Genomic DNA, 23,614 nt, shown 5'->3' with positions numbered 1-23,614 from the left:
CTGAGTGACAAAAGTCAGAGATGCTACCCAATCCAAAGCCCCCTGGGGGGCGAAGGGAGCAGGGGGGACACAGCCCAAGCACCCTGCACAGCATTAATACTCCAGTGCTCAGCAGGTGGACTTTGCTACTTTGGGAAAACTGAAACCACCTACCTTGTAGAGTTGCAAGCACTTGCCAAGAGAAAGCAATAGAAACAACAGACATTACCTATTCTTTGACTGCCAGTAAAGAAAGATCGTAACCATCATCCCTAGGGCATTCATAAATAAGGCCTCACTCCAAGGAAAACCAAGCTCCATTCAAGAGTAAGCAAACAGAAGCACCTTGCAAAGAGCACGTGGCTCCTACAGACTTGATTTTTTATGAGCTGCCAGAGCTTGCCCCACCTAGCCACCAGACTGTCTGTGATCATTGGAAAGAGCAAATAGTCATCTTGCCAGCCATTTGATGTACATAGGAAACAACTGGATTGGATAAAAAAGACAGTTCATCTTTGTAAGAAACAATATATTTTATTTTTCTGACACCACAGCCCTGGCGAGTGGTTTTGTACCAAATTTAATGGAGGTTACACAGAACGTTTTACGCTGGGGAGGAAAAAAAAAAAAATAACCACAAAAAAAATTCTGGATAACTTTTAGTGTCTGTTCCACTCCCACATTAATAAAATCACTTGGGGTTTCTAAGAAAAGGAGAATAGGAAACAGTGAGAGAGACTACTGTAGAATGTAACAGTGTCCAAGTCCAGCCCCTTCCTAGAAGTGGGAAGAGCCCCCACGTGAGGAGAGGCGCACCTAGATTTACCCCCCAAAATAACACAATGTATTGCAGCTGCCATAGGAGGAGATAGAAGGGGGACGGAGAGAGAGAGAAGCCTATTTAATAAAGAGTGGGAGGGAGAGACAGAAGGTGCTGGACAGCACGCCATAATTTGAAAAATATGTCCTTAACTTATTATTTATTTCTTTTAAAAGATTCCCCTCACTGAACTTAAGTTCCTTTTTGTGCTTTTCATTAATACTCTGCTCTGAGGTCGTAGTTTGGTTTTTCTATACATTGGAGTTGAAGGAAAATAGTCCGAAGTTCTGAAGATGGATTCTCCACCTAAAGTAAACAGCCTAGAATCCCATTCTCCTCTCACCCCAAAGACTAAAGTCTCTGCTAAAATCCCTTTTACAATATAGTACAGTACACAAAAAAAAAAACAAAAAACAAAATAACTGAGAGTCCTGGGAGAAGCCAGTCCGAAGGACGTAAACATACAGAGAATGGTGCAACTTGTGACAAATGGCAATTCTCAAAATACAGCTACAGATTCTCAAAGCAGGTGCCATCACGGGATACCCAAGTCCACAAAAATAATTTTTAAAAAATAAATCTTAAAAAAAAAAAACAACCTGTTAAAATGAATTTTTTTTTTTTTTTTTTTTTCAGGTAATTCCATACATTCGAGATTTCCCAAAGTGTTCTCTGGTCTCTTTTCACCTATTGCATGGCCAAACTGTACTCCTGAAGCTCCCAAAAAAGCCCTCAGGACTTGGAATCTCATCTTGACAAGGATTGGAACATCCAGTCTTACGGTAGCAGCTTAAAACATCATGTTCCCTGGGTTTCCAGGGCCTTGGCTAAATCCTCCCATGCCAACATCAGCAGCCATACCTCGGGGCCTCATCTGGGGGGGAATCATGATGTTTTGCTGGGGTCCCATCATGCCCTGCATTGACATCATCATCCCAGGTGACCCCACAGGGCCCGGGTGGCTATACAGCCCGGCGGGGGCTCGGTCCTTGCCTGGGATCATGCCCACGGCAGCCACAGGGTTGCTCATTAGCGCAGGCTGGCCAGGCATTGCTGTTTGTGCTGGTGACATCATGCGATGGTGTGGCCCCATCATGCCTTGCTGCAGAAAGGCTGGCGGTCTCATCGGGTTGTGACCCGGCATGGACGGAGCCGTCCCAAGGGGGATATCCGGAGTTCCCACTGGCCCGGGGCCCCCCATGCCAGGCAATGTTAGTCCCATCCGCGGGGTCTGCTCTCCAATCATTCCCTGCATGTGGGAGAACCCGGGCCCGGGGCCCTGCGGTTGCTTGCGGCCTGGCACCTCTCCGCGAGGGAAATACTGTAGTGTCTGGCTGGGCTTCTCCGATGGGATAATCCGGGACAGGTCAAACTCAGGTATTCCCGTGGCTCCAGGACGAATCACCTCCTGCAGCTCTGGGTCAGTGAAAACCGAAGGCATATTGTTTCCAAGAACAGTGAAGGAGTCTGGACCACCAGGGCCTCCAGTCTTGCAAAGTGCTGGATCTGTTGAACTTTGGGGCAGGTTGGTGGGACGCCCCAGAGGTCCTTCTCCATGGAAACCCATTCCCGCTGGGAAGTTGCCTTGTCCACCGCTGGGCCCATTGTGTGGGAACGGCACCTGCTGTGGAGGAGACTGTACAGGAGGGAACCCCTGTGGGAAGCCCAGGCGTCCTTGAGGTACCATTGGAGACTCTTGGGAACCATGCCCCATCATCGGGTTGTGTGACATCAGGCCGGGTCCCACGGGGACCCCATGAGGAGGTATATTGGGTCCCATAGCATTTGGAGAGGGCATCTGGTTGTTATGGGAAAGAGGCTGGGTCATTCCCATGGGGCTAAGGGTTGGCATTGGACCCACTGGGTTTGGACCTGAAATTCGAGGATTCTGAGAATTAATGCCCATTCCTAGGGAAGAAATAAGGAATCGGATTTAGATAACAGCCAACAATAAACAAACAACAAAGATACCAGAGAGCTTTCTGCATGGTTACCAAGTCCAAGCACACACACATGAAAAAGGATTTAAAAAAAAATCAGTGCTAATAAAAAAAAGCATCAGTAGTGGCTCTGGAGAGTGATATTTTAACCAGAAAATTGATGCCACTTGCACAACAGTTTATCTAAGTTTGTCTCTGCTCTATCAAAAAAGAACTAAAGCCTGCTCTGTAAGTAGCACCTCAATCCAACTTGTACCTTTACTACTTTCCTGGCACTCTAGCTCAGGCAGTTGGTGGCAAACATGTCTGTGGCAGATTACCAAGATATGGACATTTGTCCACCAGGAGGTGACAACCTCCTTTCAAAACCTAAGAAGAGATGAATGAGATACTGTTCACAAAGCCTAGATAGTGGAGATCAGTGAGCTATCATCAAACCGACTCAGGTAAGCCAGCTTTCCCAAGTATATTTAGCAATTCTCATTACAACTGTGTGAAACAAATAGCATAGCTACAGGTAAACTCATCAAGAATTCATTACTAATTGCCACTCTCTTCAAACACCCAGTCATCCTCTCTTTCAACTCTATTAATTCAGCTGGGTGGAGGCGCTACAAGCTACTTTTGTATTTAATAAACTTGTACCCATCATCACTGAACTGTCAGCAGAAATTGGATTTATCATATAAACATGCTGATCCATGAGAAAGCCCAAAAGAACAGCATTTTATTTTGCCTTCCCTCCCACCCTCTCAAGTAGGGACCAGGAAAGTTTCCCTCAATCCTGGCTGAGGTTATCATTACATGCACACCAAGCACGAGTAAATTTTGAGAAACTGCTTTAACACTCTGTTCTGTAACAAAGGCAATACATAAAACATAGTGGAGGAGAAGACACCAGATGATTCAATGTCAACAGTAAAACAACTCTGTGAAGCTTCTATGACACTGCCTGAAGAAGACAAAGGAAGAAGAGTTCTCTCTGGATAATACATTGTAGGTCTGACAATTACCCCCACGAGCAGCTTTCACTCACACAAGTAATTTCACTCAACCTGTGTTGAAATGTCTCCTATAAACAGTTTCCTAGATTAGATGCTCTACAAAGAAAAGACACTTTCCAGCCAGAAAAACTGGTTGCAAAGAGAACTTCCATTTCTCCACTTCAGAGAACTGTAACTGTCTTCCTTGAAAACAACCCATGGCTCTACATCCTTCAAGGTTTTCCCTCTCACCATCTTCATCTGATGAAACTTCCATAAAAATCCCTCACTGTGTTGTCTGATAGCTTGGGCTTATGTTCCCTTGAATTTCTTACCTGGTACACTGTTCATAGGAGGCAAGTTTGGGGAGCGTGCAGGAGGGGAGTCATCATCTGAACTGGCCACAGTTTTGATGGCATCGTGATAGAGCGGTGTTGAGCTGGGCATGGCAAATTTGGACATCCTGGACATCATAATGGAGAGAGGATTTTGGGAGAGGGTCGGTTCTGGAGGCATTGTGTAAGGACTGCTAGAGGGAAGATTTCCAGGGAGAGTCACAGGAGCAGGCTGGCTGACGGTGGAAGGAGGTGGACCACCTTAGAAAAGAGGAGGGAAAAAAAAATATATTTTTAAATCTTTTCAAGGTTTCTTCTTCTATAGAGCTCAAAAACTAGAAAATTCTTATTACAGAAGACCATCTGACTACTGCAGTCATTGCCTGAGCAAGGTAACCAGAAAAATAAGCCTATCAGTCAGTCAAGATGGTTAACATTCGTTATCCTAGATTGTACTGTAACTATCCTGAGCCTGAACAAATCCACAAGAATGATCAGGTAAGTCTGCAAAACCTACAATTTGACTTCCATGCACTAAAGACAAATGTATGTACCAGATCTAGTCACAAAAATCCAAACTAAATACAGGATCAATTAATTGTTCCTGCACCCATCAAGTGTCAACTGTAATGCCTTTCTCTTTTTCTTTAGGAGGCATCTAACAAGCACAAAAGACATATGCAGTGCAATAAAGAGATGTAGCAGATATTATGCTGAGAAACACGGGCAGATTTCTGACAAGAGATATTAGCAGCTACAAACAAAACTCCTTTAAATTTCACTTTTAATTTTACACATGTATATATGTTTACTGCTCATTCCAGTACCTATTGGCTTAACATAATCCTTTGCTCTCCCAAAATTAGAAATCTCTGCACTTCCAACCTCCTTTGTTCTTCAGCAATGAATTCCATACCCCTTGGAACACATTTGAAGGAAAGACACTAAATCAAAGTCATACCATCCCTCAAAATTCACTGCACGTTTTTGCCCCACCCCAGAAGAGGGAAGACAGAACAGAGAAGACAAAAATCCTGCAGTGCCAGAACATTTCCACTTTGAAAGTATTAGATATAAAAGCATCCTTCAGGCGCAGACTGAAGCATTTGGTTCCAACTTGCAGGAGCTACAGCTCATGCTGGGCAGACACCAACAGCCAGGCTCCCCTATTGCACACCCCGCAGCATGGAGACACAGCCAGCAGCCCTGCTCAGTGATGTAAGGGGTCACCCTGCCTGCCACCACCGCTGCTGGACATTCCAGTCTCACCAGCCGCATCCCAGCCGAGCCTCTGCAGCGCTGTTACCCACGGCAGCACTAGAGGGCAACGTGGGCAAGCCTCTCTCAGCCTCTGGCCCGCTCTCAGCAAGATCTCTCCAGGCTGGAAAGCTTCGGCGCCTGGAGCCCGGCTGGAGGGCACAGTCTGCTTCCCTACAAGGTCGTGGATGGCATGCCACCAACAGCCCAGAGACACTGAGAAGTACCCTTTCGCACCACTGTCCTCCCAAGGACCATTCCTCACCCTGACACCCATGCGAGAGCCCTCTCCAAACCTCTGGGTAACCCATCAAAGCCAAAGAGCCAGGCTGGGCTGGAAAAGGCAACACTCACCCGACTCCACGTTCCCCAGCATGGCCGGAGAAGACATGGTGAGAGACGCCTTGTGATTCGGGGGGATGCCAGGGCTCTGCAAAGGAGGCTTTGGAGACGAAGTCCATCCCGGAGAAGGTGCGGGGAGAGACGGTGACTTGAGGTGGACAGGAGAAGCAGCAGCAGACCCCAAGACCGGGGGGGACTTGATGGAAGCAGCGGCAGCTGCGGCAGTGGGGCCTGCAAGCATTCCTGCAAGCTGGGAGGGCGTCTGAGGAGACTTGAGGTTCCCCGAGGGAGACCCCATCATGGGAGACTGGACCTGGCGCATGGTGGGAGACTTCAGAGGATTGATTCCTGGAGAATGCACCTGACCGGCTGCGGAGATATCCAAGGGCTTGCGGCCCAGGCTGCGCTGCGCAGGGGGAGCAGTGTTGAGGCTATTAGGGTTACTGGTGGGATTGAGAGGTAGTGGCGGCATGTGGCTGAGCCGGTTGTTAGTCCTTTGGTCAGGCCCTATCTGTTCTCTGAGGTTTCGGAGACCAACTCCCGGGCCCTGAGACATGGGGAGGAAAGGCCTGGGACCCATGCCATACTCCTGTTGCGGGTGCTCCCCAAACGGCAGCGGCACCATCTTCTGCTGAGAGGAGAGCATCTCCGAGACACCCGGTCGCAGTTTCATCATCTCTTCCGGTCCGACTCCTGCCTCCCTCAACTTCTGAGGTACCAGGGGTGGGTTGGAGCCCATGCTGACATTCATGCCCATGTCCCCCTTCATGCCACCAGGGCCCATCCCAAACTCCAGCTCCCTGCCAGAGCCCATTTGGGGAGGCATTCCTTTTGGGAAGTCCCCCCTGGAGGGGCTCATCGGCCCTTCCACTGGCATGCGAGGGAAGATGGGGTTATTCCCAGGCTCCATGTGTCTCTGGGAGGCGATCATTCTGTTGATCTCCATGCCGGGCCTGATGCCTTCCATGTTGATGCCAGGAGGGAGGCCCATCTGCTTCTCAGCCAGCTGCTGCTGATAGATCTCTTCCGGCAGGCCCTGCGGGTTGGGGAACCGCTCCCCTCGGCCAGGGCCACTGAAGACACCCTGGCCAGGAGGGAAGTTTCGGCCATCTGGGACTTTTGGCACATCATCTGGCCAATTGACTCCTGAAAGCCCTGGCCGAGAGGCAGGATTTGGGACATTGGGGCCCTCCATGTCAGGGTTCATCATTCCCGCAAAACCAGGCAGGCGCATCTGGCTCCCAGGCATGTTAGGATGAGGGGCCATGCCCCTGGGGGGCAGAGAGTGTGACATGTTCATGCCTTCAGGGAAGGGCTCTGGACCCCCAGGTCCCCAGCCTTCCCCGGGGGTCATCTGGTAGGGAGGAGGGGGGCCTCGGACAACCCCACGAGGCCCATGCTGATGGACCATCATGTCCTGCAGGGAACACTGCTGCACAACAACCTGCTCTTGTTTTCTTCTCTTCTCCTCATAGAACTCCTGCTGTAGCTTGAGCCAGGCCACCTGCTCAGGAGTCATGTGGTCCAGGTGGTCTGGGCCTATAGGTCCCGACTGGGAGTTCATTGGTGGTGGCCCCATTTCATCTGGGGAAAAGGGCATGTCCCTGTGTCCTTGAGGGCCAAATGGAGCCCCTCCGTCTGTCCGAGACCCTAACCCTTTGCCTAAACTTTGGGATTGCGCCATCATGGCCTGTATTGGCCCTTCAGGTTTCTTTTGGGGCCCATCCATCACCCCAGAATTTGGAGGTGGCCCTCCACTTTGCCCTCCAGCAAACTCCTTCTCATCAGGGAAGAGCATGCGCTGTATGTCTCTCAGGGTCTGCAATGAGCGCTCACGATGTTCCAGCTGCTCCTGCGACAGTCCATCTGGATTCTCACCCAAACTGGATGGGTCCCCACCAGACACCTGCTGGGGAGGACCTTTGGGGTCTGCAGCAGAGCTATTGCTACCTTGGGAAACAGGGCTAACTGCTCGATTATTGGGGGTTGAACTCTGCCCAAATCCTTCTGTCTGCAGCGGGGTCGAGTTGGCAGGGCTGCCCACAGACATCACTTTGCTTTCCACACTGGGACTGTCTTGGTCTATGGGACACGGGGGACCAGTGGATTTGGATACTGGTGCTGACACAGGTGGAGTCGGCTGCATTTTGGCGTTCTGAGGAGGGTTCTGGTCCTGGGCAGTAGGGGGCTGTGGCTGCGGCAGGGGTTTGGGTTCAGTCCGAAGTGCGTTGATCTGGGGGTTCTGAAAGAGAAAGCCACATGCCATCACTCTCTTCTTACAGCTGTGCCACATAAGCAGAGGTGCCAATAACAACGTCCTGTCTTAACCTTACCAGCCCATGCTCTGCAAGGAAGGGTAGCGTCCTTGTAAAAGGCATTTACAGCAAGCATTACAGCAGGTACCCCTTCCTTCTGCATTAGCTCTGCACAATCAATGGGTTGGAAATACACTACCCAAACACTGCAAGACAAACTTTTCTTTGGATAATTCAAGACATTTATTTGCAGAAGGATAGAATAACCATCTCTCTCTTTTCCATCCTAAAACTTATTTCAGAGCATAAATAATCACCCATCTCTCCAAATCACACATGCACAAGCACACTTAACATTTCCCTTCCCACCCACTTGCAGGCAGCTCCCTACCAAGGGTACAGTGTTTCGTTCCACCTTGCTGTTTGAGATGTTCTGGATATGAAAGGACACAATGGTTTCCACCTGTCCCTTCAGCACGGCTTCTGCAGCCCTGCAAAGATAGACAGACACACACACATATCCAATTGAAGCTAAGAATCAAACTTTCCTAACCAGCATCCTTCACCTTTCAGCTGGCAGAAGGATAAAAGACTTAACCACACATATTTGATACCAGATAAGCAGCAAAAGAAAAACACATCTACAAACTCAACAACTGTTAGGGATCACATCTAGGTTTAAGTCAGTCCAGCTTATACTTTCTGTGTGGACTGCATATCAATATCTTACTGACATCTTCCAAAAATGCACCCCATAGGAATATATCATCACTTCTCAGAGAGCAAGAGGCCTCTTCCCCACGCCAACTGGTGAAGCACCGTCAAAACACTTAGCATTGCCTTTTTGCTACAAAAACATACATGACAGAAAGGGCACCTGAGAGTTTCATGAAGAGGGAATAAAAATACAAGCCCCTCTCCCTGAAGACATTCAAGCATCTACCTACTTGTTGGCCATCTCAGTAGAAAAGACATAAACCACTTTGGATGGAGTCTTCTGCCCACTTGCTGGCTCCAAAGCAGCAGTCAGGCCATGGGAAGGTGTGGAAGACCTTGGGGCTGAAGCATTTGAAGGTGTCATGGAGTGCGGTGTGTGCTGAGAATCCTGGGACTTCACATGATCAGCAGAATTGCAGTCTGGAAGGAGGAAAGAAGAGAAGAGGAGAAATCACATCTCGGCACCTCTCCGGAACCCATTTCTGGTTCACATTTGCAAACTGACAGAGTTTATCTTCCTCTGAAGTTTCCTGCTTATCCACCAAGCACTAATAAAGGCAATTCATTTATTACACCATGCCCCTTCCCTTTAATGCCATGCTGCCCTAGAGATACTGCTGGGGAAAGCTCATCTTGTCACATTCTAAGACAAGTGGCAGTTCCCAGAGCTGATCTCTTTGCATTCTCTAATGGCCACAGAGAACAGCAGGAAGACTACACACTAAAATGTGCAAATATAAAAATGTCTGCATTCAAGGAGAACACTGAGACAAACTCTGCTTTTCCCTCCTCCTCCAGTCACCTTAGCCAGGAGACCTAGCAAACAAATGAAATAAATGAAAGATGGACAAATGGCCACCCTGTCTATTTTCACACCACCTTACAAAAGCAACATTGAAGCCAGGAACAGAATGCAGAAATCCCAACTCTCTGATTTGTGTTACCAGTCAGGGTGCTACAGGTTATGTATCTGTATTGACAAAACAGGCTTACATATTGTTCAAAACCCCAGTTACAACAGAGCAGTTCCTGGAAGGCCAAAGGCCAGAAGGAAACCAACAGGTTGTATTTGTACTTTTAAATCCTCAGAGGAGTTTCAGAGTTACAAAGGAACTTTCTTACCAGAGTCGGGTCTGCACTTCAACTTAACATGAACAAGAGGACATGCTTACTGATGTCAGCGATGGCATCCCCTCTTTACTTGCTCTCAAGACCTTTTAGACATCTTTGGCTGGAACCACATGCATAGCAATTCTCCATCTCACAGACAATGCACACCAATTGTCTCTAGTTGTGCACATATCCTAGCAAACATACCTTTGATTTCAGGGTCGTCATTAGGAGTCCCAGCTTCCCTCTGTTCAAAGGAATCTGCTGAAATGCTTCTTTCTCTCTTTCCCTTCCCCTTGGCACCATTTCCAGCCCCATTCTTCAGCCCCATGCTCCCACCTGGGCCAGGGAGCACTTTGGGGGGATGACCTCCACTTTTGGGGTCACAGGGTGAGGGCTGGGATTGGCTGGTCGAGCCCCCTTGTTTGCCCTGGTTGGAAAACTTGGAATCCAGCTGGGGGTTGCCAGACGGGGACATCACTGTAGGGGGACGGACCATCACCTCCTGCTTTGATTTGGGGCTACTGGGGGCAGAAGGAAAAAAAGGAAAAAAATTAAAAAAATAAAAAGAAAGTGACAAATCATTCCATGGATTCATTCAACCCTGTGGGAACAGAAAGCAGAAACAACCACTGCCACCTTTGCAAGTTAAAGACAATTGCTGACAAATAAGAAATGCCTGCAAGCTTAGAGTCATCCAGGTGGTTTTCTGAACATGTCCTGAAAGGGTTATTATCCAAGATGGGATCTCGTTGCTCAAGAAGACACTAAAGCAAGCTACAGACCTGCCAGATCCCAGGAACTGCTGTCACATGAGGACCTACCTCTGGGGCTTCTGTCAATAAAGACAACGGTTTCTATGTGCACAGAGAAGCGCCTCACACCAAGACCAGCTCAGAGTAAACAAACACAGCACAATAAAGTTCACCTCACTGCTCTCCCGGACCCAAATTACACAGCGTAGCCTTGATCTGAGCAGATCCCCCCCCGCCACGCACCTCCCTATCCAGTTCTACAGGGAGCACAAGGAAAACCCAGCATTACTGCAGCATTCATCATACATCGGGGCGAGCTGCCAGGAAAAAACAAATCTCTGACCGTGAAAACAATTAAACCAGCTACAACCTGCTTCTGAATAAAGAAAGAGAAGGATACTATCTCCCTACACACTCCTTTGAAATAGGGCAGATGAAGCTTCTTTCATTTGCCAAAGGATATTCAGAGTCTTCTCTTCCCCTCCTCCACTCAGTCAATTGCATCCTAAAAATATTTTGATCCTCTGGGTTTTTTTTTTTACCCATGTATCAGTCATCCTTTCCTTCTCAGCCTCCAGTTACTCCATTTCTACTGCATTTGGTTTTCTTAACATCAGTGCCACTTCCAACTGGCAGATGCTCACTAGCATCCCCACCGAGGGACTCGCACATGCTATTTCTTCCTCTGGACAGACATCTGAATTAGAGGTATTCCCTCTGAGTTACTGTTAAGCTCCACGTGACCTCTAGGAGTAAATAATCAAACTTGAGAATGCTGTCAATCAGACCATTGCAAGTCCCTGGACGCTGCTTCACTTCCATATTTTTCCCTTCCAAATTAGCAGAGGAGAGATGCTGACCTGCTGCACCAGCAGGTGAACGATACAGAGAACCTCAGCGCACAGCTGATCAGTTCTCCAGGCCATTCAGTTCAGGCACATAATAAGAAGGAAGCATTTTGTGTGAAAATACAGGCAGAGAGACCTCCTGCTATCCAACCACCACCCCTAGGGGAACCGGATAATTAAAGGGGGTGGAGGGAAGAACACAGATACAAACAGCATGATCGCTCTCCTACAACCTATTCAGACACCTGATGGAAGGGAGGAGGCCATAAGGAGCACAGAATCCAAACTTCATGGGCTTAGAGCTCTTTCAGTTCACTCTGAGCCTGGCAAACGTGGAGGCACATTGGCACTGCACAGCCGCCCGACAAGAGCACAGAGGAAGATTGGTAAGTCACACACATCAGTCTGGCTAACACCACAGCAGAGCAGGGACAGCATCATGCACCAACCCAGCAGGCTGTTTTCCTTACCTCTGTGTGTTGCCTGACGGGGAGTTCCTCACTTTGGGGTTACTGGAATGCATTGACAGAAATCCTGAGCTCAGTCTCACACGCACGCAGATGGGTTCTCGTCAAGTTCCTCTGGGGACTGTGCCGCCAGAGGCAGCTCTGTAGCACTTTCTGCCACCCGCTTCTCTCAGTGCTGTCTGTCTGCTTGCCTTTTTTCTCTTTGCTCCTCTCTGGTTTTGCACGGGGTGCTTCCCTCCTGCAGCTCCAGCATTCTCTAGACGCGTGCCTCCTGCTGCCCAGGGGAAGTCTCGCATCTCCAGGGCACACTGTTAAAACCATCCCACAAGAAGAGAACAGAAATCCGGTGAGGAGCTTTCCAAGCAGATGTCTCTGATGCGAAGCAGTAAATGGCAGTCCTTCCCCGTTACTGAGAAGACGCAGGAGAAGAGCTTTCAGATGGCTCAGCACAGCTGTCTGTGTATTTCAAACAGAGGCAGCCCTGGTTGGCCGTTCAGTTTACAGGCAGTGAGGCCAGCTTCCCTTCATCCAAAGCAAATGGCTCTGGAGACAATAAAGCAGGGAAGCTTCTCATACCTGCATGCTTTGATTCCATCTCTGCGCTCAGCATGAAGACACCTCAGAGCAAGTCAGCAGGAAGCCAAAATTACAAATCCCCAACATGACTTAGCTATCTAGAAATCCCCCATGAATGGCCGTAATCTGATATTTCTTAAGAACATAAACTCTGCTCAAATCTTTTCTGTCTCCTTGGTCCAATATAACTAGACATATGTTCAATGATGTGTGCTAGGAGTTGCACAGAGGGAGGAAAATAAAATAAAATGCCTTCCTGTCCACCTGTAAGCAACCAGCTATGCTGTGATTACTCTGTAAATACCATAGAAGTTAGTCAGTCATTATTTCCTACTAGAAAGGCCAAAAGATCACTAGAGAGCAGTCCCTCTAAAATTTGCTCTGCAAAAAGGTACAAACCATTGAGACACTAATAAACAAACAACAAGAAGGAGCACACAGCACAATAAGCATTTTCTCAGCTTATTACCAATTAAACACTCACGATGCTAGCAACACAGAACACAAAACTGATGCTGAAGAAGGAAACTATTGAACATTATGGTTCGCATCCTTTGGGCTAAATTATTTTGGAACAAATTTCTGTCTTGTTTATGTTTCAACAGAATCTTTTCATCTCATCTACTCAGATGCAAATCCACTTAATTTAGAATCTAACCAAGATTTATTGTTAATGTATTAAGCATTGCTAGTTAAATATTATTCAAATGTAAATATTCCTGGTATTCCTTCCCAGCACCGAAGAAGCAGTTTCTTTCTGTATGTATCAGAGGAAACAAAATAAGTCTCATCAGAAAGGGAGTATGCTGAATATGTATTATGGAGAAACTACCACTTGAGTTGTATTTAAAAAGCAAAAATTGGTTTGCTTATATTTTGACATGAGAGGACTAAGAAATTCTGGTACTATATTATGACCACCTTTAGCCAACGAGTGTTATCAGTAACTTGTGTTATTGAGTTCTCCAGTTCCTCAAATGATCTTGCTTTGTGGTCGTGCCATTACAATTCTTAGTGACTTTGCATTGCTGTATTTTAACAGGGCAACTCTCTACTGCAATCCTTCCATGAGGAACATCACTTCCAAAAATTCTCCTCTCTGCCATGTACCTCCTTCACAAGGAGGAGGAATTAGCTTGCTCCATAGTCTTACCTCTGCTGTGCTGCACAATCCATTAACACAGGGCATGTTTCTGCAGTAACAGTCTCATTTGTCCTGCCTCTTACTAGGCACAATCAGATGAACTCCAGCCTGAGCTGCACACTCCACAAGATCCACATGCCTCTCTAGGGCTTTAAACTGGTTAGCCCATTGATTCTGAGAACAATGTTGTGTTACTCTATTACTGCTGTTACTACTATCATGCTGTAACTGGAGCTGTGGCAATACATACACACTGAAGTCAAAAGAAAACATCTTCCTAAGTAACTAAATGGTACCAGCTTTCCATACAGATTCTACTACAACTTTCTACAACAACTGTTTTGAAAACAAACCTGTAGCATTATCAACAGCACCTAATTCCGCTTTTCAGAAGAGATTTATGCATCAGTAAAAGTCAGTGATTCTAGAGAAGGTGTGACTGAAAATACAGTGAATTTCATGTCTAAAAAAAAAAAAAAGTGAATAGGAACAACAGCTTTAAAATGAGCTAAGCTCAATCTAAAAGCTACGGATGCCTGAGTGATGGACTTTAGGTATTCTAGTTGCTTCTTCTGCTTTTCTTCCACTTTTGATATTTATGCATTATGACGTTACCTTTTACTGCAAGATGACAATTATCTCAGATTCCCAGTGCAATAGAAAAACACTGAAGATCAGAATCATGACCACACTGCCTGTACAAGATTTCTGACATCACCAAACTTACAAGTACTTCACAGGGCAAATCAAAAACCTCCTTTTTTTTTTTTTAACCCTGCATTTTATACTATATGCATATCTTCCACCTACCAGAATGGTACACTGTACACTGGGAACATGCCATCTTTTAGAACATGAAATTGAATGCCTCGTGATTTTTCTAAATGCACTTCTAACATATGTCTGTCTGGAAAACTAGGGCCCAAAATGGAAAACCTCTACAGAAATTCATTTTTACAGCTGGATTCTGCCTGGGCTAGCACAGCCCTTATCACTGCTTTAAAATTAAAGGTAGGGTCATTGATGGTGAACAGTGAAGCAACTTTTCAAAGTACTTTGGCAAGCTGCATCCGAGGTTGTATTTTCAGGATTGCTTGAAGGCATGCCAGGGTGGTTCGACTATCTGCTCATTCTCACCACCTCTTTCCTGACCAGATCAGGGAAATATCTGAATGGGAATCAACCAAAGGCAAACAGGAGAAATCTCCTTTCAGCTGGATCAGTCTCCCCTGATCTGGTTGATGATGCAACCACATCAACGCCACTGCAAGCTCAGAGGAGGTGAGAACAGGTGAAAAGAGGCCTCACCCAACTTGGGAGGCAGCTCGCACTTTGGATGGCTTAAAACGACTTCAAACATCAATTTTGGAGACAAAAGGGACGTACCCATGTTTGTGGAAACATTAAAGGCCCTCCCCTTTCCCTCAAGTAGCTTACCAAGACCCCTGGCGTCACGACACAGCAGTATTCATTGTGGAGGCCATGAGGTGCAAACCACTCCTCTCACAAGCAATGATCACCTGAAAACAAGGAGAGAGGCAGAGTTTCAGCAACAAGAACCCACAGCCCAGCAGCTGCCACCCCTTCCTTCCCTGCACCTAGCCCCAGAGGCAGAGGAGTCAAAACTTGCTCTCAATCACTGATGGGGAGAGCCTTTGCCTAGGCTGGCAACATCCATCAGCAGCAAAAACGCCATCATCAGACTAGAACCATCAGAAGTCTGCGGCACAAGGATGTGCAGAGGGAGGTAGCTCAGACCTGCTTCAACACTCCCACATTAACTTGCTGGATTCTCATGAGTTCATCTGTGCTCTGAGAAGCTAGCACAAGGCTCATATGAGCAACCTCCCCTTTCTCTGCACCCATTCCTCTTCGAAGGCTTACTTTCCCTTCACTGTGAGTCCAGCCAAACCCCTATGCTCGATACAAAACCTCCTCCGCATCCAAAAAAGCCATAAATAAAAACATCAGGTAAAGCCAGCTAATGGCTCCATCACATCTAGGCAGGTTTTGGAAGGAAGACACACAACCTGCTGTTCTACCAGCCCCTATTTCATGTCACTGTGCTATGCCCCGGGGAAAAGGGAACTTGCGTGAAAACCATTCTGTGTAAGGCAGCCCAAAAGTTTGGTGTGAGAAGTGCAGAAAGGATGCTTTGCACTACGGCTGTAGGTCAAAGGAGTTCATAGGCTAAGAACAGATGAGCCACACTTTCAGTTCTGGAGACAACCCTGCAACAGTAATGCTCAGCCACATCTCAAAGAAAACACAAGTGCCTGAAAACATATTTACACAGGGAAACAGACTGTGAGGAGCAGCTCAATAGTAAATTTGAGGTCAGTAAAGAAAGAGCAGCAAGCTACCTGCCAGCTTCTTTTCCCTCACCCACTCGGAAAACCAGAGAGGCTGTAGGAGCAGCATGAATCCAGACAGCATACAAACTGTCAGAGCCAACGCAGTTTCTCTGAGCACCCCACGGTTACACCAAAGGACAGCCTTGCAGTTAGTGTAACTGCACACCAAAAGAGCTACCAGGGTTTTTTCTGTGCTACCTCAGTCCGTTCTGCTGACCAGATCCCTCCGACAGGAGCACAGGAGCTGCTGTGCTGCTCAGTTAGTTACGCACTGTGAATGTCCTTTACCCTCTGACATTCTCCAACTAACATCTACTGCAGCTTCACCTTAATAACGAGGCAATACCTTGCCATGTAATACACTTCAACAAAACCAAACTACAAAGCTGGGCTGAAACAATGGAGCTACATTCTCCACTCAATCCAGCCAAATCAAACAGTGAAATCATCAACGTGATAGACCATCCTTATCTAGCTAAGTCACACCTGCAGACAGAAACTGAAACAAATACCTATTGCAACAAGCTGCCTCATCCAGCAAAACAGCAGCACAGTGATCCCTGAGTCCAATTACCCACTCCTATTGCTTCTTCCCTTTCCCCACCCAAGACAACAATGCTGGCAGTGCCATGTCAGTGCCTATACTGACACACTGCTGTCACCACAGCAACAAATTCACCCTTTCCCTTAAAAGAGAAAGCACAAGCACCAGCACACATCACAATGGACAGAATCTATCAGAAGAAATGGCTGGAGCTCTATTGCTTGAAACATTCAAATTCAACTTGGCACAGCACCAGAGAAAGCCTTACAAAAGTAAGGTGAGCACCACAAGAGGAACAAACGTGAGCCACCTTTCAGGTGACCCAGGCCAGGTTACTGCAAGGTAACGCCACCCTCTTGCTTACTTCCCTTCACTTCCCTTTGGTGGTTTGCTCACCAGCACAGTCTTAGCCCACAGCCGGTATAAGACAGCTTGCTTCTCAGCAATAAGGTGAGAGCATGCACACAAGCAGCCACTACTGAGTAACTAACAAGACATAAATACTCAGCTTAGCTTACCTAACAGTAACTAACCCATGAAGCATCTTCTGTGAACTAACCACCATATTACTGTGATGCAAACAGAAGTTAAAAGGAGAAAAAACAAACCACACAAACTAGCTTACTCCCCCTTTGTGCCCTCAGACTGCAGAAGCAGCACTTGCATTGCTTGACAGCAACAAGTGGCCAGGTACTTGGAGGTATACAGCATTGTGGCTGCTTCAGCAGGAACAGCTGTAGCTATCGCTGATTCACTTCAGTCTTTTCTCCCTCTTTGAGGAGGAGAATGTGGAGATGAAATAAAGGCATACCAAGTAGATAAAAGTATCAAACTTATGGCCTTACTGTGACACGAAGCATTAAAGGCAAGAAACCTCTTAGCGTACAAGAAAGAGTGCAGCTCTTTTTTTTCCCCACACAGCCTTTCTGAGGCTGTCAATCTGTGCTGGACCAAGGGTGGCAAGAGCCCAAAACCAGCATGGAAAAAGAAAAAGGCTAGAAGCCTGCTGCTATTGAAAACAAGCGATGACTTTGAATGCAAGCTGAGCCAGCACCCTGAATTGTAACTGGGGTAGTGAAGTAGGAAAGAGATGAGAGAGCAGCTGGAGTTAAGAGACTGCACTGCAAAGAACTGTAGCCTCGGGAGGGACCGAGAGCAGTAGCATCAGCAGCAGTCTGAGCTGCTGCCACCAGGAAGAAACGTGTGCATCCACCACTGGGTTCCCCATGTGACTGGAGAGATGGGCTAAGGCAATGAATGAACCCACATGCTCCTTTCGCACAATCTGTCTGGGAAGGGCACATCCTATTTCCCCCACCCTCATTTAACCACTTAAGTGGGACAACACCTACACTGGCAAAAGGTGAGCCCAGATTTACAGCTGGTTTTCAAACACATGTACACCTTAACAGTTGGTTAACATCTGCTTTCCTGCACGCTCGCAACTGAACTGCACGTGTTACTTTTTTTTAATAAGCTGCTGTTTAACAGAATATCTGATTACACACCTCACTGATAAGAGTGCAACTAGGAAACAAGGAGGACGCAGGAAGTGTTATTCAATGCTTTTATTCAGCTGTCACACTCCTTAAAGATCATGTGTTAGCAAAAAGGCAAGTCGACATGAGTATTCCAACACCGCACACATCTCCCCATGACAACTGAGGAGGTGGGGACACAGAACACTCTCAATACCTCAAACCAGTCCATACTTCTAGACATAGCCCCTATCAAGGACTTTTAACTACACTTGAAATCGCTCTTATCTCTCAGCAAAAGCTGTTCTCACCCTTTCTCAGGACAAAGCACACACCTGTAATACAACCAGTACTGGACACAGATGCATTCTTGTCAAAGACAAGCTTGTCAAAACACTGCCCTACCTTCAGCACATGCTGCAGCCAAGGAAATAACTTCTATCAGTCTAAGAATATCCAAGTCTATCCCTTCCGGCCACCATTTGCACTTGTGATCCAGCTGAAAACTAACTCTAGAAAAGACAGGATTAATTTTCAGCAGACAACCTTCCTGCTTCAGCCAACCAGGTGGCCACACTCTCACTGGTGTTGGCACAAAGCAGGCAGGCACAGATAGGCTTCAGCTGGTTGTTCAAATGCTCCTACATTGTTCCCCTGCCTATTTCTTCTGCACTTTTTCTTAAGTGAGAGCAGCAAATATACTGGGTACCTAACAAAACACCAGGGCTAGAGACACATGATCAACACATGTCACCTGGACATATTACAATTCTGCTTGTCCAAGCAAGTAATCAGTAGATGGCAAGCCATTGTCTCACCCTCTCCATAGCAGTTTTTGCAAACTTCATCCTCTAAACAACCAGCATCGTAACTCAGTAGACTTTCAGATGACACACTTGTGCCTGAATCGTAGAGCCTATTTGCACCAGGGGCACCTCAGATGGCCCATGGATCATATTCTGCCCCAAACTAGCTGCTGATCTGGGAAAGCTAGCAAGTTCTGTCACTACCTGGGGTAAGCTACAAATCCCATTTACTCACAAATTATTTTATAAAGATGGCATAGCACAGAGCTATGTCAGGGGAGGGGGGTGGGCATGGCACAGGCTGCCCAGGGCAGTGGGCACAGCCACAAGTGCTGGAGTTCAGGGAGCGCTTTGACACAGCTCTCAGACATAGGGTTTGGATGGTGGTCAGTGGTCCTGTGCAGAGCTGGGAGTTGGATTCAGTGTTCCTTATGGGTCCTTTCCAACTCAGGATAGTCAGTGATTCTATGAAGATCAAGAGCCAACTTGTTAATACTGAGCTGACTGAACAGCAACTCACAGCCAGACACCAGTTTCTAGATGCATCCTAACCTACTCTAAAACAGTATGGACTTTGCCACCTTTATGTCTTGGCAATAAAAGTGATGACATGATGACACACCTAAGGTTCTCCCAAGAACTTCTTATGCACAAGTCAGAGAAACCTTCACAGAATTACCTCTTTGCTGACAGTCTTTCACTAAAACCAACTGTCAATCAAAAAAAGAATCCAAATCCTGTCATCTAAATTCATTTCACTACATGAATACAGGACAAGGCTCACTACAACTTCCAGAAGAGGCTGATGAAATAACTTTTGTTGTACACACATACTGTGAATCCACCACTCCATTAACCTCTAAATCACAGGCAGGTTACTGCTCAGAACTAACTCCATGCCTTGAAGCACAGAGAAAAGGTCTGAGCAAAGATAGGCACACATAAAATCAATACTTGATTATCTACAAGCACATTTACATGGGAAAAAAAAAAGAAAGAAAGAAAGAAAGAAGGAGACTACGCCACCACAAGAAAATAAGTCCCTTTGAGTAGCTCAGATTAATGCAAGATTTCATAAGCACGCTATAAACCTTCCTGAAACTGTAAGGAAAAAAACACACCACGCAAATGTGATGTGTGGTCGTAAGTGCCATTCCACTGGATCTAGCTCTGCCTACACATTCATACACCTTGGTTAAAATAGCACAGATACTTTCTTCCACACTTCCCCCCCCTTATTTCTACCACCAAATGAATGTTTCCCAAAGAACCAGTCTCCCCCAAAAGTCCACTCAAAATAAGTAGAGACAGCCACAGAAAGTTCTGCCTTCCATTCTCTGATCTTAAAAAAGCACAGTCAAAACCACCACTGACAAAGCACAATCACAACCGAAGTTTCGGAGAGCAGAGTTTTATGATATTCCTAATGCAACAACCCACTGACTGTTCTCTTCCTTCTGACAAGCACAAGGATAACAGCACCTCTGATGTAAAGGCTGTTTAAGTAGTTATTCACTCTGAGTATTTACAGAAACCATTCTAAAACAATCTTTTGCAGTAGGCAAGTGGTCCAGTAAACCATAAAAGCTGTTCATAATATGTCCATTAAACTTTTGGTGCCGTAAAAATACTTCATTGTGCTATTAAGACAAGGAGGATGATCACCTTTCATAGATAGTTTCTGATTTCATACAGCTCTTTCCACAACTCCTCCCACAAAGTAACAGGGGAGACAGATATTAATGGACACTGGTGAGCAGATTCACTGGAGTTCCCTGCAATTTCTGACGCAGTTCCACAACAAACCAACACATCAAAGCTACAACTACCTGCTTCTGTACAATTATGGTATAAACAATTCCCATTGTTAACACCATGGCTTTACCAACTTTGCAGCTACAGGTTGGCAGGGATGCCACCAGGGTGCTTGATGCACTGTGACCATGATGTGCTGCAGCATCCTGCTAGCACCAGCCTCGGCATCCCCAGCATAGCTGCCAGAGTGATACCGGCTCTACTTACATCAACAAAGCTGTTTCTGTACTCGTACATTACAGCTGGAGTTTTAAGCACTTTACGTGGAGTGTCACTTACCTGAGCAGCAGCCTGTCTGCTCTGGAGTTCCCACTATTGTTAACGCTGACAAAGATCAAAAGCTTTTAGCAATCAGAGATTTCTCAAGAAATGCTTTAACAATATTTCCCCAATATATGACAGGCTTCTGCAGCTTTCTACATCATGTTAGCAGTTAACAGACGTAGCGTCAGTCAACACTACGTGGTAGAGTCCAGTGGACAATGCCAGAGATGTCCACAGGATTCATAGCTTTGCCTCCTGTCAAAATCACATCTGTTTGGGGCAAAAAGATAACAGGATTGTAGCCAGAGGCAATCTCTCCTACTCCTCTGGGTTTATTTCTTCTAAAACATAAATAGTGACATCAGCATGAACAACAACTACAGGTAAAAAAAACCAAACCTGTACAAAGCTTTCCAGAAGCCCATTCTTCACAAACTAACCCATGGAAAGAGTAAGGATGAAAAGGAAAAAAAAGAAAACAATGGATAGGAATACAGGACTGAAGAGACATTGAGTTTGTTCCTCAATATGTAGTAACACCACACTGCTTAAGCAGAAGCCTTGGGAAAAATAAGTTACCTATCAGCTCAGAATGGAGAGGGAAAAAAAAAAAGCAAGTGCTTCTTCGTTTCATTTTAGCATCCTCTCACCAGGCTTCCAGAATGAAAGGTATGAAACAGTCCTCAGGCATAACACCTCAGGCTGCAATCTTGTCAGTTTTCATAAGCTAAACGGGACTGGGCTGGGTCAGCACAGGACAGATCTCCTCCAAGGAGGACCGGGTGCTACTGCAAGGTGTGCTGGATGGGGACACCATACCCCAGGTCTGGCAGGAGAGCTGGGGGAAACCCACATACCTTCCTTCATCTAATCTTGGCTATCCAGTGACCCGGCCTCCCACTCATCCCAGATGAGCAGTGTCTCAAGGCTCCCCTAAGCATCACTGCCCTCCAGCATCAGTTTTCTTTCACAACCACTACCACCAGCAGCTGCTCTCTCACCTGCACAAGCCCTCCTGCAGCCTTCTAACATCAGGCTCTCCCACCCCGGCAGGTTGGCAGGGTGAAGCACACACGACCACAGCCACAGCCCTCGCATGCGGGTTACTAAGGCTGTGCTGAACCTTTCCTTTCTCCGCTTTTAGACCCACCGTGGGCACATTACACACATCACTATCTCTAGTGACCCAGCATGGTGCTTCTGCGTGCTGCTTTCCTAGCTGTTAAACGTCAGCTCGTCAGCACAGCAATGATTCTTCTGAGGAGGAAGGCACTTCAAAGAAAGTCTACAAGCAAAGACAGCGTGCACACCATGCTCCAGGAGGCTACATGATCGTATCAAAGCTGCCGGGATGAAAAACTGACATTTGTTAAATAATGGGAGGTCACCTAGAAGATCTCAAAACACCGCATGTAAAAATTTTATTTTGACAAGAAATTAAGAAACTCTACAATCAGGCCTATTATCTAACCTACTGCCTTGACGTGATCTTATAAAAGCACAAAGTGCACGCAGTTCCAACAGCTGCAGAATCCTCCCTCATTCGACCAAACATGTACACATTTAATACTTTCCTAAATAGCCACACATTTACAGCAAAGCCTAAAGAACTTCAAAGTATTTACAGTGCTGTATAAACAGAATGCTATTCTCAAAGCCTTGCAACTGTCAAATCAAAGCTACCTTTCACAAGAACATTCAGAAGCATTTCTCCTGGATGGTGGCTATTTGCCTGACAGTTTCAACTTTCAATCCCCAACCACAAGAAGGTTAAGGGCTTCTTTTTTTTTTTTTTGAGGCAGAAGAGAGCATTTTCTTGCTAACAAGCTGTCAAGCCATTTCAGCCTGAAGTTCTTTACTCCCTTCTCATTCATACACATAAAAAGCTGCAGAAAATTTCAATTCTGCTTGCACGGGTTCTCAGAAGAGCTCCTCCACACCGAGGATGGCCTCAACTCTACTGCAAAAGCTCCAATTGCAGAAGCTGCGGCTGCCCTGCTTTGACAGGCTACAGCTTATATTACACTGCAAATACACCTCTAATCAATCCCCAAACAAAACCAGATCAGTACGTAGATAAACCACTGCAATTTCGTAGGCAAAGAAACAGCAGGTATCGAGATGCCTGAAGAAGTCACTTTCACAAAAGGCAGAGGGTAAAGCTCTGAGTAAGCTGAAGAAGGGTCCGCTGCTTGACCTTACCCATGGTTTTTAGCAGTGAGCTACAAAAAGAGAATCTTCCATCATATTCTGCACCAATCCATACACACCATGTGGGTGGCTAAAACTCTTTCGTGTACCGTACTCAAGTAGAAATGCAGATCTAAAGCATTTTGTGGAGTGGAAGTAACACAGTCTAGTCAATAAATCACAGGTATATTAAGAGCCTGGTTTTCTTCTCACTTTCACCACAAGATTCAACCTTACCTGGCTTTGAAAGGTATCAAAGGTAAAAACCTGCAACCTCTATTCCAGAAGTACAGAGGGCACTTGGAGACCACGCAGTGACAAGATAGACAAATGTTGCGGAGCTCTCCCACTCTGCTGATGCACACAGGCAGCCCTCTACCAAGGTAAGAAGCAGGAATACAGTGGCATTCCTTTCTTAAAAGGCCCAACAGTCAGACAGACTGGACAGCCAGCTCAGAGGAACTGTTCATGTGCTATCTGTGCCTGAATCACAACTACTCCGACCTGAATACAGAAGGAAGCAAACACTCCTTCAGTATGCAGTTAAATTCTCACATATATCACACGCTCTTTTGGCCATAGATTGCATCTCTAAGGAGCACTTAAAATCACTACTGTTTTCGAGACTGCGGCAC

At 46.4% G+C, this 23,614-nt stretch overlaps 2 protein-coding genes across 10 annotated transcripts in view; both read right to left on the bottom strand.

The window, feature by feature from the left end:
- Positions 1–504: 504 nt before the first annotated feature.
- Positions 505–11,947, bottom strand: BCL9 (BCL9 transcription coactivator). Of its 2 annotated transcripts, none has more exons than XM_031612723.2 (7): positions 11,812–11,947; positions 9,946–10,262; positions 8,859–9,048; positions 8,303–8,402; positions 5,669–7,898; positions 4,058–4,318; positions 505–2,707 (listed from the first exon to the last, which is right to left on the bottom strand). In XM_031612723.2, exons 1-7 carry the CDS (start codon positions 11,862–11,864, stop codon positions 1,590–1,592), a joined length of 4,269 nt encoding a protein of 1,422 aa, XP_031468583.2. In that variant the 5' UTR covers positions 11,865–11,947; the 3' UTR covers positions 505–1,589. The 2 variants fall into 2 exon arrangements, with proteins under 2 accessions (XP_031468583.2, XP_031468584.2); XM_031612724.2 differs by having other exon boundaries at positions 9,946–10,259.
- Positions 11,913–23,614, bottom strand: part of LOC149919873 (uncharacterized) — a 72,045-nt gene continuing 60,343 nt past the window's right edge. For all 8 annotated transcript variants that reach the window (XM_090120840.1, XM_090120816.1, XM_090120834.1 and 5 more), the window contains 2 exons: positions 14,966–15,048; positions 11,913–12,116 (listed from right to left, as the gene is read on the bottom strand). In XM_090120840.1, coding sequence (XP_089976966.1) covers positions 11,913–12,104 — 192 coding nt within the window. In that variant the 5' untranslated portion in view covers positions 12,105–12,116; positions 14,966–15,048. The remainder of the gene's footprint in view (positions 12,117–14,965; positions 15,049–23,614) is intronic.

This window comes from Phasianus colchicus, chromosome 1, assembly GCF_987193195.1.
Source record: "Phasianus colchicus chromosome 1, bPhaCol1.hap1.1, whole genome shotgun sequence".
NCBI lineage: Eukaryota > Metazoa > Chordata > Aves > Galliformes > Phasianidae > Phasianus > Phasianus colchicus.
This window is presented reverse-complemented; position numbering and strand designations above follow the sequence as displayed.

Bases quoted from the DNA above. Each gene is read 5' to 3' on its own strand.
- BCL9 (XM_031612723.2), bottom strand. From the start codon at position 11,864: ATGCATTCCAGTAACCCCAAAGTGAGGAACTCCCCGTCAGGCAACACA. The intron at 8,403-8,858 runs GTAGGTAGATGC...CTATCTTTGCAG, and splicing joins TCTACTGAGATGGCCAACAA to GGCTGCAGAAGCCGTGCTGA. The intron at 4,319-5,668 runs GTGAGTGTTGCC...CTCTTTTCTAAG, and splicing joins GCTGGGGAACGTGGAGTCGG to GTGGTCCACCTCCTTCCACC.